This window comes from Cyprinodon tularosa, unplaced genomic scaffold (assembly GCF_016077235.1).
Source record: "Cyprinodon tularosa strain WSP-4 unplaced genomic scaffold, ASM1607723v1 ctg159, whole genome shotgun sequence".
In the NCBI taxonomy this organism is placed as follows: Eukaryota; Metazoa; Chordata; class Actinopteri; order Cyprinodontiformes; family Cyprinodontidae; genus Cyprinodon; species Cyprinodon tularosa.
The window spans coordinates 1,059,842-1,077,284 of NW_024038427.1; the positions used below are offsets into that span (position 1 = coordinate 1,059,842).

General features: G+C 38.1%; 1 protein-coding gene across 1 annotated transcript in view; it reads right to left on the bottom strand.

The window, feature by feature from the left end:
• cacng3b (calcium channel, voltage-dependent, gamma subunit 3b) overlaps positions 1–15,164 on the bottom strand; it is a 37,732-nt gene extending 22,568 nt beyond the window's left edge. The window contains exon 1 of the mRNA XM_038280291.1: positions 14,198–15,164. Within this exon, the coding sequence (XP_038136219.1) occupies positions 14,198–14,414 (217 nt within the window). The 5' untranslated portion in view covers positions 14,415–15,164. The remainder of the gene's footprint in view (positions 1–14,197) is intronic.
• Positions 15,165–17,443: the final 2,279 nt, after the last annotated feature.

Below are 17,443 nucleotides of genomic sequence, written 5' to 3' on the forward strand. Positions count from 1 at the left end.
TTAGCAGTTTAAGCAACATTCTCTGTCAACAATGGGTGGTGAGGTTGCTCGAGGACCCAGATGCAGAGACGAGTGAAGCAGAGATGAGTTCTGAGAGGTTTAATGGCAGACCAAAGGTAGCAGAGGCAGAAATCCAAAAATCCAACTTGAAATATTAAACAAACCAAAACCATGGAGACATCAGGGGAAAAAACGAGTCTGAGGAGCCGGGGAGAGACAAGCAGAGTAGACAATACAGCAACAAGAAGGAACCAGCACTGAGTGACTGCAGAGGGGGAGTATTTAAGGAAAACCAAACAAAAGGTTGGACTAACGAGCTGAATGGGGAGCAGGTGTGGGTGGAACTGGCAAGAGGGAATCCAAGGGGATAGAAAACAATCACAAGGGGGCAACAGAGAGTAAATAAAGAATGCTTGAAGATCATGGAAAATAAAAACAAAACAACTGATGACAGAAAACTGAAAACTCAGAGTCACAACAAATAAGAACCATAACATTCTCTTGATTTTAGAGAATGCCAGCAACAAATTAAAAAACACATGTAGGGATAAATAAAGAAAGAGCTGATTTAACCTTAAGGTGAACTCATCATGGTCAACTGGGTTCCTTTTTCATGGAGCTTAAAGAACCAACTTACTGGACAAACATTGGACATACTTACACTTAGTGCACAGCTAAGCGAGAAGAGAGACTTAAGGTAATCATCTTGGTATCAGTTGTTAAATGTCATTAGTTTTGTAAAGCAAGAAGCTTACATGCAAGCTACTGTAAACCTCTTTAAGTGAATCTGGCACATTGGCCATAAGAATGAACATTTCCTTGAACCAGGACTTTATAGCAAGGATATTGAAGTACCTTGGGTTTCCTAAGATCAATGGTCCTCCGTACTGGGCTTCTTAAAACACCATTGGCAACAGAGCAAGGATCCCCTGTGGAATATGTTGTCCAACAAGTCACCAACCATTTGGCCTTTAAAGTCATACCTTCAGTTGTCTGCATTTGATGTGTTTTATTCAAATAAAGGACAAATACTGACATAAAAATGTTGGACTGATCGAATTATTCTTAGTTCTCAAGTCCTAGTTTCCTCTTGCACTCTTGATGTTTTATTATTTCATTTATATTTGTATAATAACTGATTTGCTAATAACTAGTTCTCCATACCCATCCCTTCCATAAAAAAAACATTATTATTGCTGTTTTTTTTTTTTTATATTCTCCTGTTTTTACATCTCAGGTCTCAATCTGCTTCTATCAAACATAACCCAAAACTAGAACATTGAAGTAATTCCTACTTGTGAACACTTTTTTAAAAATCAAATCACAAATAAATGACTCACTAAGCAAAGATAAAACTCTTGACCTTAATATCTAGAAAAATTCACTTTATATATTTCTTGCAGAGGCCAAGTACTTTTACCAGTCTTTTTGTGCTGTAACAAACAATCTAAATAACTCATAAAATAGTGCCTTAAAACAAGGTTAAAAAGGAGACAAACAAAAACAGCCCTGTTAGCCCAGACACCCCCATGAACAACTAGCCAAGAGGTGCCAGATGTTTGTCCTTGATCTATTTCACTTGCACAAAAAAGCAGCATGCGCGCAGAATAGTCAAACTGGTAGGCTGGTAACTTCAGAAGACACCACAAATCCCCATTAAAATGACCTTACTGTGCAGATTAGCTTATCTGACAATACATACAGCCACCTCTGAGATGTCTGAAAGAGTTAAAAAGCATCCGTTTATTGCCTTCAGGTTTTATGTCAAAGGTTATCCTGACGACTGGGTTCACACAATCCTACCATGCAAACTATGGGTACATTGGCATCTGGAGAGAGAGGTGGCCTAGTGGTTCAAGCAGAAAACTTTGATCCTGGCAGGGCTTAGAGTCCATATCCCACAGACTGTAACTCTGGGTCCTTGAGCTGTTCCTCAGCACTGCACAGTTGCAGCCCACATGCTCCCTTAGGGATGGAATGAATGCAGAGGACAAATTTCATTGACGAATAAATACTACTGTTCTCAGTCTATCTAAAATGATGGGGATAAAAAAAAAACATAATATTCCAGCGTAGAGGTAGAGTGAGGCTGTAATGTGCTTGTGTTAAATTTACTCAATATGTTAAATGAAGGATACAAGCTGGCATAAAATCAATGGAGCAACTGTGTATATAGTCAGATTGAGCAGGCAAGTGAAGTGGTCAGAAATACAGTGAGAGTAGACCTTGTCTACATCTAAGCTGAACAGATTTGTAAGGGGATGAAATCTAGTGCCTTTAAAACCCACTTGCTTAGTAAATGTAGTTCATTTGTACCCGACTTTATCTCAATGTACTACTAAGATATCTTGGAACTTTACGTTATGCCGCTGACGCAGTGTCTCTGAAGTTCATCAAGCTGCTATACATAAGGCTGGCTGCAGGTGGAGACAGGAAAATACCAAACCTGAATCTTCCCGCTGTTCCCCTCCTTCACTTTAACATGAAGGGTACAGCGGGTCTCACCTGAAGAAGCCGCCTCAAGCTGCAGGAACAGCTTTATATCGCACAGAACTTTACATCCCCCTCACCGGCAAAAGCCCGAGAAGGTGGTCATGTAAGCGCTCCAATTTTTAGTTTCTGTTTCTCACAGTTTCTGTCAAGGTTTTGTTCGCTATCTTTGTTGGATTAAGTTATAATTAAGAACGGACCAATGGGCACTGTTAAGAGGCAACCAAGCCAATCAGCTGGCCTGTCTTGGAACACTGTTAATGCTAGGTAGTGCAATTACAAATACATCAACACATGTTAACTTGTACCAACAGATCAGGGAAGAACATAATTTAAAAAAAGTAGCATCACAGCTTAGGGCACAGATATACTAGTGTGTTCGGTTTTCATGCCGTCTGTGCGCATCTTGCACCAGCCCATAAAACACTATACACGTTTATAGTTTATGCAGATGTAGCTGCAGTACTCACAAAAACCATGGAGGGGCAGTGATCAACATAACAAGTGGAAATGCAGAAAAGAAGAGAATAAAAAGTGGACATCCTACTTGTCACTATCCCATCCTACTTGTCACTATCCCATCCTACTTGTCACTATCCGATCCTTACCATCAGGTCATTTGCACGTGTGCAAGCAGATATTCATCCAGGTTGCCTTAAATAGTGTAATTATGGTACTAAAAGTACTTACTTAAATCCTTAAATGACAAAAGAATGCTAATACACATCTTAAGAAAAATGATATGACTTTTCGTAGACAATTTGCTTTTTATATTTTCTCTTTTAAACTGCTTGTCTGACATCATCATCGGACATGCTCAGGACACTCCGGCAAAATATGATTAAATATGTTTATTTGCATTTTAGTTGTTTCTTTCTTTAGATTACGCACTATATACCACAAAACTCAAAAAGACTAGATTAATGCTTAAATCCAAGGCCAAAAAAGTTAGCTCCCAGAAGTAGCATAGGATGAAGCCCATACGGACCTTTATTTTACTAAATAAATGGTGAATGTATGGTGTACTATGGTGGTTGTTTCAGACTTTATTTATGCTGTATAAGATGGAATCAGAAACTAAACTTTTTTTTTTTTTTTTTTTTTTTTTTACCACAAGCTTGGCCAATAAACTCACCACTTAATGCTGTTTTCAGTCACTGAATAAACAATAGAAACACTGCATTTAACCACACTGCTCCAGTTGAACATTCTCTACCATTTGATGTCAATACAGGCAAACTTGTTTGTGACCAATAACTTTGTATCGTCCCATTTGGAAAGAGGCTGCTCGCGATCCATGCTCGGGGGCGGCATGCTTGCGTCACTTTGGAGCAGGCACCCTCACCCCCCTGTTTAATGATGCAGGTTTAAACCAAGCTTCAGGTAGACATATTGGCTAAAGCTCGACATGGGAGGCGGGCACAGCTTGCTGACTTACCCAATCAGCTCGAAGATTTGTACTAAATGGAATTCCTTATGCAAACACTTTCCACAGCCTGTTCGGATGCATAATATGTAGAATTCAAATTAGACTACACATATTACTCCGGCTTATGCCAGGTTAAGAACCACCACCACCTTTGCCAGCTTATGACAGTTAGAGAACCTGGTGGCACCTATGCACTGATCGTATGCTTCTGTCAGTGGCTACGATGCAATATGCCACCATAAAGGTAGTCTAAAACAGTTTGGAGTCTCCTGAATTAAAAAGCTTCAATATAATAGGCCAATAAAATGCTTGTACTTTCTGACTGTGTGGTGAAAAAGTTCAACAGACACAAATTCCTCATTTTTGGTTTTAACATTGAAGTTTAAGATATAAAGTCATAACAAAGTCATGTCTGTGCAAGTTTTCTCGTGTAAAAGCGTGCAATCCTAATCTGCATACATAGAGATATTTTGAGGGGGAAAATCTTGCCAATTCAAGGTGCCCTAAATGAGTTTGCTTGTTTTACAAAAGTTGCGAATGTGTGGCCACTTGCACTCACATCTAAAATGGTTTTACGAACTAGAGAAGAGAGCAAGCAAGCGACAGGAAAGAAAGGCGAAAAGCAGAGCAAATTGGACTGCTTGTTTCCTCAGAGTGCCTCTGACAGCTCAAGCTGGGTGACTATGCCACTTTCTCTCCGCTTCTCTACCTCTCTCGCTCTCCCTGATTACCTCTATGTGGGCAAAGAAGAACAGGGAGGAGGGAGAGAGGAAGGGGCTAGTTTCCACAGTGATGCCTGATGAAAGAAAAGAAGGAAGGTTCTGCTCAGCTGCGCACCTCTTCTTTTTCACTCTCCTTCTTTTCCTCCTCATCCAGCATGTCCTCCTTCTCATCCTCACCTCTTTTCCTGTTTCAATTCTTCTCATTAGTTCTTCTAACATTCAGAGAATATCCAACCCTTCCCATTCCAGTCCTCCGTCTCATCTCTACCGACTTCCTATCAGTTTGATAAACACTTGTTCTGGTTCCCGTCGTTAAAAACTACATAGACATAGGCTGGCGTTAAATGTCACATCCAAACTGTGGGAATGACTTTTGTAACAGCCTTCATACTTTAAGGAGTCTTCTCTACAAGATTTCAAAAGCTGTCTGCTGTTTCATCCAGCTGCCTGGGGCACTGTCATGAGGCATGCTGACTAAAATGTTAATCGAGAATTAGAATTCTATTAAACCCAACCATGGTGTCACAAAGACAAAAAATAAAAATATCCCGCAGCTAGAAGTCCTTCAGCCGAAGACCTTCACTATAGTAGTGTAGCCCTAAATTATAATTATATATATATTATAATTATATATATATCATAATTATAAGTTCAGTAAATGAAAGGTAATCTCATTTAATGTATTTACATTTTGTGTCAGTATTTCCCTTATTGTATGTTTTGCCAAACTACAAATAAGCAAAAACCTGGTTATAATATTGCCTGTTCTCATGTAATGTTGTGCAAAATCTCTGTCAGTGCCGCTGAAGGTTTACTCACATCAGCATTGCAAGTGGGACTGCAACTAAAAGTGACCTTCCTTCTAATTAAATAGGCTAAAGATTATATGACATGGATGAAATAAAGAGGAAGTAATGCCCCTCTTCCTATTACATACTCTGCATAAAAAGACAAATAAGGCATTTCATCAAAAGTTGAAGTCATTTCTAAAGTTTAAGCCTTGGTTCTCTCATTTTAGGCTGCCTTAAATTCCTCCTCCATGAAATGAGCCTGTCACAGCTTTAACCTTTGTTTTCACTTTTCCTCTATTGAGTTGAATCGTATACAACATGCTTCTTTGCTTTGACTCTTCGGATGCATCACATTTCCCTTTAACAACCTACATACTGTAGCAAAAGATAAAATATACAGGACTATCTCTGCAGCACCACATGAAACTTAAAGACCCATTATCTATCTCTCACTAAACCAGCCCAAACCTCTTCCATCTTCATGCCAGCACCCATTACTGTCAGGTGACACTTGAAACACTCCATATCTTTAGTGTCTGTTTTGTTATTTTAAGCTCTCTCTCTTTTCACCGGCATTGTCTTTCAGTTGATACATTTATTTGCTTTTTGTGCTCATCTTAATCTGTAGTATGAGATCATTTTTGGCAGCAGTGCAGCCTAAGGTTCCCTGGAGATTCACTTGAAACTGAGGGTATGCACATCTCATCCATCACTTTTAACTTACTACCTTTCTCCTCACCCCCCCGCTTCATTCATGAACATCCCAGCCTTTCTTCATTCATGTGCCCTCCCCCCAACTGCTGACTTTTTTTGCCCTCATTTTCCATAACACCACAGCCCACCTGCAGAGAAAAGCATTTACTCCTGCAAGAAATTCCACAATGACCCCATGCTGTTACCTGGCAAAAGAACTGCAAACATTTACAATCATTAGGCTCAATAGATGCAAATAAATCATTTCTTTCCAAGTGTAAGTAATTATCTAAAGTTGGTTATTTATTGAGTTAAAAAAAAATCTCTAACAGCCTTTGTCTGATCTTCGAAAAAAAATCTTATTTAGGACACAATAATTCCTTTTATTTCATTTTTTAATTTTATTTTCTACAACATCACATATGTTATTAAGTTGGTGAGGTAATACCAGTTTTTTTACATAGTTATGTCTGTATGGTGAAAGGGTTGATTCAGCTAAATATTTTGGATCATTATCTTCTTAAATGATCCAGTGATGACCCAATTTAAGTTTTCTTTTTGTGCAAAGTTCACCACATTGTTGTTTTAAAAAGTTGTATTTTAAAAACGTCACGGCACTGTGCACGGAAATAAAATTCACTACATGATACTTAATATCATATATTAATCTTTTTTTTTCCCACACCAAAGTATGTTTGCTCCACATAAAGACCAAGTAGAGTATAGTGAATCCAACATGTCGATGGCAGCAGGACAGATTTGTTTTCAAGCATGCCTCCCAAACAGCTGGTTGGGATATAGCTAATGTTTGATGGTTATGTGGACTTGATGACCATAAAGGCCACTCTTTCCTATATTTCTCCATCCGAGAGTATGAAGGAAATACACTGGTATCTCGAAACATTGTTTAATGTCGTAAACAAGCATTATTTTTTATTAAGCAACCCCTCACCAACCTCCCTCCACCCGCTTACTGACAGTGTGTCCCCTGTAGGGGAGAGCACCTGCAGGATCATGTATAAGGGATGTTCCCCAACAGTTCAATGGCCCCAGTGGCAGCAGGGGCGCTGGTGGACCCAAGAGCAGGCACCAGTGGACAAACCAGGCGGCACGTCGGTCTGGAACCAAGCCCTCAACCCCAGTAGGTACCCCACCCAAAGACAGGCCACCCTATGGACCCCATGCCTACCTAAGATCCACTCCGGCATGACACAGCCATCAGGCCAGTAAACCATGTCTGCTGACGAAGATCCCAGAAACCATGCACCCAGCCTCCAGAGGTCCCAATTCCCAATGCACTTCCCTAGCAGGAGCAATGTGGCCCACATATAATCCCCCTGGTGACCCTCCCCGGGAAGCCCTCAAACCCAGAGGCACTCCAAATCACCCTCAGCACCCAACCAGACCGAGCAACAGGCCACACACCCCTACTTGGAAAGGTAGCTCATTAAAGGTGTGCAGAGAGTCTGATTTAGTGATGAGGCAGAATCTATCTCTAGATCAATATAATCTAACCAAATGTCTTTGTACTGGGTAATATTTTAACTGTTTTTATTTTTCCACTTCATGAAGATAGTCTTCTTTGTCTACACAAGACAGTGAAGATGACAGAGAGAATCTCTGTCTAAGGTGACATCATCTAGGTTACCCAGTAAACAGACTGAGGGAGGGGGTGAAATATTAAATCTCAGACCCTCTGACATAACCTCACATACCGGACAATAGAACCTCTTTACAGGTGTGCATAACCATAGTGCATGTATATAGTCATCTGGTGTATTACTTGAGCATTGCCAGCAGATATCAGACAGATTTTAGACCATACATTCTGAGCCTAACTGATAATTCAGTTTTCCATTTTCCAATGGGAAATGACAGACTCATCTATTTTGGATAAACTCCTATATATTTAAGATAATCATTTTAAAGGAATTAAAGCTTAGTAAATCCTTTAGATTTGGTAGCATCTGTAGACCTGTTTCAATAATCTTAAATCTGTCTTCTATTATAGACATGCAAACAGACCTACCTTTTAAAGGTGCTGGGGAAAGAGTAATGCATCGTCTACATAAAGGCTGACTTTACATTTTATGTTTCTGCATGCAATACATTTAATATCAGTTTAAATATCATTGTTTATTTGTTCTAATAAATGCTGTTGTGGAGCTATATAGTATTTTTAACCAATTTATGTAACCAAGCCGAATTTATGTAGAGATGCAAACAAATGCTTCCAATTAAGTCTATCAAAGACTTTTTCTGCATCTAGTGATAATATTTTGGTTTTAATTTTTTTCAATGTATGTCCCTGCATACATTGGTTTCGCAGCAGACTAATACTGTATTTAGTGGAAGCATGCCCTTCTCCTCAGTTTTCTGCAGCATTCTGTGGAATGCTGGTTCCAGGATATTCCAGCATTCCTTATAGAATTCTACTGGAAGCTGTGACATTCCATCTGGTGGTTTTTTTTATTGTCCTACTTCCGCGTTTTATTTTCAGAGGCAATTGAAATTAGCTGAGCTTGATTGAATTCAAATTATTCCCTCATAGCCTGGAATTATTCATTGGGAATTTCAATCAGGGCAAAGCGGGCATCAAAGCTGGCAAGCTTTTTGTCAATGGCATCCAGAATGTCTGCATAGTTTTCTTCTAGAGAGATAGTAGCTGACTGAACACTCAGAACCAGAGCATTTGGATGTTTGTGTGGCTTCGGGTGTGGCACTGTCAAAGCACTCATCCACGTAACTCTCCAGGCTCTCCAAAGTTTCCTCGTCCAGTTTGAGTAGTTAAATAGAAGAAAATTAAGTTTAATTGTTAATTGGTAATAGTCTCGGCTTATATTTATTGGTTTGTTCTACCTGAATTAGACTATTTACAACCAGTCTAATGCCATCTTGCTGACGTAAAGATATCGCAAGATCTGTCAACCACTCATCCAGTCCTGCGTCCATTCACTCCTTAAACAAGTATTATTAGAACACTTTCAGTTGTTCTAAACCTTTAGCTTCAGCTCTGATTGTAGATTATGTGGATGGTTTATCAAGCAGCTTATCTTTCATAAGCCATTTGCTGGATCAAGAAGACCAACACACATGCCATACTTGAATCACATGCCCTCCTAACCTTCCCACTTTGAAAAGCAATTGAAACAAATTAGCCTTTTTATCAAAATTCAAGGATTCCATGCCTCTTTGCTCCTCCTTCACTCTAGGACATTGTTTCCGGATGAAATGCAAACTTTTCTTTCATCACAAAGGAGTTCCAGTTGTTTTTATTGCAGGTAAGCTGCTCGTATGGCATGTGTAGGATTTGTCTGTGCAAAGCTCCCGATGCATTGATTTCAGCTGCATTCAACACCATGTGAAGCTCCCCTTAGTTCTTAATCAGATTTTGCCCAACAATCCCTTAAAAGCTTTATTCATCCCTGTTGCTAGTGCATCTTTTCCTTCCACTCAGCTTTCTCTGAATATTGTTAAATAAACCTCTATGTTAACAACCAGTTTCTTTAGAAATGACCTTTCCCAATATTCACCTTTTCTGATATACAGAGTATTGAGTTTTCAATTTTTGGAAGATATATTAAACAAAAATACAAAAGAATTATATATTTGTATATTCATATGTATAAATTTATTAAAAGTATTCTAATTTCTGTAATGTACCTGCATGTTTTCTCCAACTCTGTCATTTACTTTCAGTTGGTTGTAAAATTTGGACCGCAGCCTGGTGTCTAGATATATAGTTTTTTCTTCACTTACAAGGTATTTTAAAATTAGCACTTGAAAGGAGGGGATATGATGGACAGAAAGTCTAAATATGTAACAGAGCATAGTCACTGTTGTTCTGCGGCTAATTCTATCTATAAAAGAGAGCAGATATATATTACTGCATGCCTCTCAGTGTTTCTCTCTGGTCAGCCTCTGTATATGTGTGCATGACATTGTGCTGACATTGAATTAACTTTCTGCTCTGCTCTATTTCAGCTATGTTTATATGGTAGCTTGGGGATATCCTAAATTTTCTTAATTTATTCATGCAGATATATGTGCATTTACATTTATGCATATGCATTTAGGTGTTTGCCAGCATGAATGAGTTTGCTCCCTTAAAGCTCTGTACCTGCGCCATCTGGCCATATAATAGCCTCCTTCACCCCCCAGAATGAAATGGTTATGCTTGGCAATGACTTTCATGCTAATCCATTAAAATACACATTAACCAGAAAAAGACTTTTCTATGAAAGAATGCACCATTTTGGTAAGTTATTACTGGACATATTCTGAAAAAAAAAAACAAAAAAACAGCAGGACTAAAAAGAGAGAGAAAAAAAGAACATTGTTGCTGTGATTTCAAGAGAATTTTTAATACATATTTTGTCGACACTTTTTCTTAAAGTTAAATTTGCCTGCTTAAGAATTTGAAAAATATCTGGACCAAATGGTTAATATGTCTGTGTTTTATTAAATGCAATCCAGCAATTTTAACATTTAATTTATAACTCATAGTTTTCACCTTTTTGGGATCTAAAGGATGCATAGGAGGATTGTCAGAAGTACTGATCAATACTCAAATGCTTCATCTCGATACAGTACTAATTTAGAATGGTATTGATAATAAAAACAAGTGTTTACATATTTTTGCTATAGCATATTTTTGGGATATTTATTTTGTACATGTATTTAACTACCATCTGTGATTCTGTTAGGAAAGTATGTTTTATGGTAAGATTGAAAAAGCTCAGTTTTTCTTTTTTATGCCTTTATTAAATGTTGTTTTTTATCCCAGTGGTAGTATTGAATATTTTCATGGATATGGATATTGAGATTTTACAATTGCATAGCTTTTAAAACGACCAATATTTGATTCCTAAACCCAGAAAACCTCTGCTAAAAACATCAGCTGAACTGAACATCTAGTATCATAATTGATTGCAATTCAGGAGCAATTTCTAAAACTACCAGCCAACAATGAGAATGCGACACAAAAAAGGAAGTCAGGTGTCTACAGGAAAAATGTATAGAAATAAATAAAAAGCCTTTGTTCTAACTTTGAACCTTTCTTTACTTCCATATTCTCCTATTGGCAAAATTAAGAGAAATGGACAGAAAGAATAAAGGAAGGAAAACTATCTATGGCAGATTAGAGTCGAGATATCAAGAGAGCAAATAAAAAACATTCTTCAAATGAAGTGGAGCGAGTATGCAATCAGGTTAGATGTGAGCACCCTGTTTTAAATGCGTTCTATTGCCATCATACCTGAATATGTCTCTATAGCATGAAGGGAAATACCTATTCCTTCTGGTCCCCTTCCACCTATGGATGCCCCAGAATGAACTGGGCAGTGCTGATGAACAGAAGGATTTCCATGTTTACACCCTGCACCATACACTTTATTCAGCTTCAAAGCACCAATTCCATCTCATTTTCTTGTGATTTTAACAAACACAGCAATACAAAGCAAGGCATAACCGTAATATAAAAGGAAAATAACTCACATTCTCACATCTAAAAAGTTTTGTAGGTATTTGTATTCATTCCTTCTGCAATAAATGCTGCAAGTTTTAAGAATTACAGTGTGTCCCTGGCAACATTGCAGATCTTAAATGTTTTACTTTGGGCTGTATTTAGTTGGACCGAGGTTTGGATTGGTTTGGCCCTTCTAACAGAGGAACATGATCTGATCTAAACCCCTGGATGTTTAGAACCATCTTGCAGGAAGGTAAACATACTGCCCAGGCTCACATATTTTGCATCTTTTTTTTTCAGCATTATCCTGTATTTAGTTCCAACCATCAACTCTAGGCAGCTTTGTTGCTGAAGAAGAAAAGCATCCCCACAGCATGCTGCTGCCACCGCCATGCTGTAACTACTACTAAGGCTGCAACAAATCAATATTCTGCAAATTAATCTGTCGACTATTTTTTTGATTGATCGATTAATAATCGGACAACCAAAGGTTCCCTAAAGAAGATTTTTGTCAGAAATTAAACCAGGTGAAACTAAAATCTTTCCACTTGAGGAGTTCAGGATAGAGCATATTGCTGGGCGAAAAACTTTTTTTAAAAATCTTAAATGCAAAATATTTATATGTTTTCCTTTTTTTTTTTTTTTTTTTTACAATTTTGATATAATTGCTGCTCTAAGTGGGTTGCTCTGCCAGTGAAAGACATGCTGTACAGTCTCTATACTCCATTTAATGATTAATAGATTACTAAATTTGATTTATTTTAACAATCAATTAATCACTATTAATTCCATTAATTGTTTCAGCCCAAGTAAGAACCACATTTTAATTTTACACTTGTATTTCACACTTAGGCAAACAATTCCATTTTGTTCTAATTTGTTCCAGAATCCATGTTTTGCATGTGACATATGTGTCCCCTTCATGGGTGAGGGGAAAACTTTGATTGAGATTTTTATTAGTTTGCTTCCAAAAATGGCTACGTTCTTGCCTACCTTCTCAAGTTGTCCAATCAACAGAATATCATAAAAGTAAATTCCATGTATATATTTTAGAAAGAGGTCCTAAATCCACCAGTTTGATCATTTAAGAGGGAATTTGCAGAGCATGTCCAAGCTGAGAATCAGTGCTTCATTTTATATTTATTGCATGTTAAGCAGCCTTTTATTAGCAGACAAAAAAATTATAAATATAAAAAAATGCCAGTAAACTCATCACCTTGTCAAAGTTGTTTGAGATTTTTTAAAGGTGGCTCAAATCTAGCCCTTGTTATTGTCCCCTGTTCTATTTAACCACCAAACAGTGAAATATGAGCTTGCACCTTCAGACAGGAGATTCAAATTTTCCATGGTCCATGGCTAAGGGACAGAAAACTTACTTTATTTATTTATACAGCACGCCTGAATTGTTTTGAAATATTATATTATAGCTGGAAGTTTGCTGTGTTTCTTCATTGTGCTGTTTGTTCTCTTACAAAACATATGTGCTCTTTACAGAAGATTTGCATTTATACTGAAATTAAAAGAGGAAAAATGTTGAATCTACTGCATTTACTGATTAAAAATTAAGTGATTCACTTCCTCAGATGCCTTAGCATGCCTTGTGTGCAGATGAAGTGCTGCTGATGGGAAATTACAATTAATACTGACCATATAATTTGTTTATTTTCCCCACATATTGATTGATTACCATCACAAAAAAACTAAAAAAATTTTTTTTCAATTAAGTTAAAATTGGCTCTTACTGGCATTGCAATAAGGATCAGCAAACTTTGATGTTGTCTTTAGGATTTTCTAAATGTTGTCTTTTTTTATTGGATAATTTAACTCATATATGCCAATCTAAATTCGATAAAATATATCAGGTCAAAGTTTAAAATGACACTAGTCGGTTTAATTCAGAGTGCCAGAGTAAGAGGGCAGTTGAATTTAAAAGCAACACATATGCTGCTTTGATCTGTTTATCTCTTTAAGCCCAGCCGAATGATTTTAAACAGACAGACATCTTGAGATGGAAATACATTTTTTGCAAAACAAAGTAAGATTAAATGGAATTTTTGAACATGGCTTTTTCTGGAGCATTAGTAACCTTGCTAAAGACTACAAGAAAATCTGCCTAAATTAAGGTTTACTTAATTTGCACAGTGCTGTATAGGAACACACTAAAGCAGTCATTTTTAAATTTATTTTGTGTTTGTTTACTTCATTCAACAGTTGCTGGCTCCACACAGCCCCAGTGTCATTCATCTGAAGCTGTCAGCAGAAAAAAGCTATGTAACCCATCAAACAGATTAGTTTATGGAAAATGTCTGTCAGGGATGCAGAAAGAAAACATGCAGATTGAGGCGTTTATTAGTTATATTTCTGACTGGGAAAGACTCCTGTCTGCAGGATTGCAGGCTTTCCATTGGAGAGAAGGAGCATCCAAGTTCTTGATTAGAAGAGCTGCAGTCAATGATGCTCCTCTGGTCTGGCAATGCATGGGAGATAGGAGGGTGTCTGCCACCGCATGCGTGCAGAGAAGAGGGGGCTGCACGTGAACGCATGGGACGTACCCATGCAAACGCACAGACAGACAGGAAGGCAGACAGACAGACTGATCACGTACCTTCCAGACAGCAGGTTCGCCAGAGGCCGGAATGCGTCATCACCTCCTCGTTCTTGCGGCTCGTGTCGTTGTCGCCGCTGCTCTTCACGCGGCAAACCCCGCGCGAGTACAGCCAGTAGTCCGTGCCGACGGCGATGGTCATGAGGCTGAAGGCGGCGAACGCGCCCACCGTCGTCACGAGCATCTGGACGCCGCGGTCACACATCAGCATCTTCATATAGGCGGCTCCGTGGGGGCCCTAATCCTTCTTCTTTCCACCTCCCTCCTCCTCCCCCCTTCCTATTTTTGTTTTTTTAGATTCTATCTTTTATTTTCCTAATTTAGAGACTTCGGGAGTCAAAGATAGAAGTTGAAGGCAGACAGGCACGTGAAAAATGAAATAAAAATTATTTGATGAGCATTATGGAGGAGAATAGCGGCTTGAGGGAGGAAGCGACCACCGGTTGTCCCCAGCAGCTCGGCACTGCCCACAGTCACTCAGAGCGCAGGGTGATGCCACATCCTGCTTCTCCTGCCCTCATCAGTCCAAAGAAATATTTCATTTTCAGCTTTGTCTCTTTTTTTTTTTTAACACAACTCGCCTCCTTATATATATATAAAAAATTGTATATTCTAAAGAGTTTTCGCCCCTAACTCACCTCTGGGTTTCCTCCATCCATGACTTTTTACGCAAAACAAATCCCATCTCTTATATGAGGACGACCTGTAGGCTCTCCATGGTGCTTTATCGACTCGCCGACATATTTTCCTCCCTCTCCTCTTCGATGTCAAATGCTACTATAAATCTTATGTAAAGCTTGCAGGGTTAAGACACCAACTAACCAGCAACTGTTTAGGGATCATGCGTTTTAAAGATGCGATTTCTTTGCATAAAAAGCAGAAAATTGCAGTTCAGTTGGAGCGGTCTGTTACACGCCTGAGCCAGTTGTGCCCGTTGGTACCAATGGAAAAAAAAAAAAAGATAGTTGAGATGGTTGCCTCCCCCTTTTCCTCCTCCTCCTCTTCATCCCCTTCCTCCTCCTTTTCCTCCCCTCTATCCAACCAACACAAACTAAAATTAACCGCGCGTGCCTCCAAACTGCGCCCACTTCAGCACCTCTGAATGCGGATTGGGTTTCTGTAAAAGCAGCGCCAATCATAAACCTCCCTCATTTTTTAAGTCCCGCCCACCGCCGCAAAGCTGGCTTCATTAAAGCATAAAAACCCTCCTGTTATTCAATTTTAAGAGAAGATAAATCTGGTTGTATAACAAAAAGTCAAAACTCACTTCAACGTTTTCATAACACAGAAGAATGGATTACATTGGGTTTATTGTTGAGGTCCAGAGGTGCCATGATTAAAATTTAACACATCAGTGAATTCTTGAATAAATGTGCCACTAATAATTGAAATAAAGAGGAAATGAATATATTAACATATAAAAGGCGGTGTACGGTGCGTCCCTGGATACTCCTGAAGCAAAGGTCAGATACTAGATGGACAGAAGATAACCTTGCAAGTCAGTCTCATAATGTATAACCCTGAGCTTTAGTTCTACACATCGTTAATCTGGGACTGGTCCGATCTAATCTGTTCTGGGAAAGAAGAAACATTCAGCAGAACCCTTTGAACTGGTCGTGTGAAATGACACCAATGCTCACCTCCAAACTTTGGTTGTAGCCAATCCAGCAGATGCTTTAAGAAATCACAACAACATAAGCTTTTATGCTCTTGCTGTTTCTGTTTCAAAGATGAAATCTTGGATTCTGACAAACAGATGTGATAGATCAGCTATGGCTGTCCTCCTGTTCCGCCTTGTTTATTTTGGTTTGGCTGTTAGCTCAGCAGCTCTTGCTTATAAAAAGAGCATAAGATTATTCTTGGAAACATAGGAATACGGCAAGAATTCAACCTTTGGACGAAGTAAGACAGAAAGAACACGTCAGAGTTGGAAGCTAAAGCTAGGTTGAGAGGGAAATTTGGTGAACCCTTGTCGCCAGTGTGGAACAAGCCTCAATGGGCCTGCCTGTTATCTCTAATTGAGTTTGTAGAATTAATAAACACAATATCAAAGCATAGTCTTGCAGTTTCTATGGTTATCTTTATTTTTGGTTCTTAAAAGACTGTATGACTAGGTTCCTCTCTTAAGAAGGTATGATCTGTAACAAAAATGTGCAAGGGAGTGAGGCTACTTCAGAGAAAAACTAAAAATGGTTGGCCCTGGACAGGACAGCTCAAGATTTCTAAGTTAGCTAATACTAGCAGGTCAAGTTTTTGGAATAGGAGTTATCTGTAGCATGGGATAACTAAAGCATAGTCTTTTTCATGGATTCACGATCATGTGGTTTGAATATCTAGAAAACATTCATGTTGTGAGAATTTGAATTATGTATTAAGTATTGTTGATTGATTGATTGATTGACTTTATTGATCTCACAGTGAAGAAATGTACTTGTTTAATCAGCTCAAATAGTCCAAGAAGAAAAATGTTCCAAAGGAAGAAAAAGGTGCATGGGATATATACCTTATATACAGTGCATCCACATATGGCAGGTTTTTTATGTTTATTTTCTATAGTAGATTAGATTATATTATATTCAACTTTATTGTCATTACACATGTACAGGTACGAGGCAACGAAATGCAGCAAGGTCAGGATAAATAATGCTTCCATAAATACAGGACATGGGTTTCTACTGAATAAATATAGAGATGAATACCATTATAAATAATGAATATAATATATGATCACTATGTTATGAACTAAATTTACAGCTGGATATGTAATGAATATAATATACAAGTGGATATTACTATATAAAAAAGGGTTTTTACAGTTATGTACAATAGCATAGATAGAATAGCACGGATGTGTTTTACTATAAAGTTAATAAATAAAGTTAGGATCATTATAACGGGTTATTGCACAGGATTTTTACATAGGAATTTATATAGTTGGATATTTCTATTTATATATATTATATATATAGTTATTGCACCGGTGTCAAATGGTAAAGTGCACGTTGACATTGTACAACTTATTGCCATTGTAGTGTCGCATAGTCACATTGATTGAATAAATAATTAAATACATACATTTATTTCCATTTTATTTTAAATATTGTATATAAAAATAATTATGTAACCTTTTATCCATTTATTCTTTTCATGTGGCACGTTTCCCGCTCTACTGCTGATCTCTAAAGCCTTCTATGTATTGTGTCCATGTAGCTGTCTCATTGAATGCCTCAGGAGCTGTCCATGGTG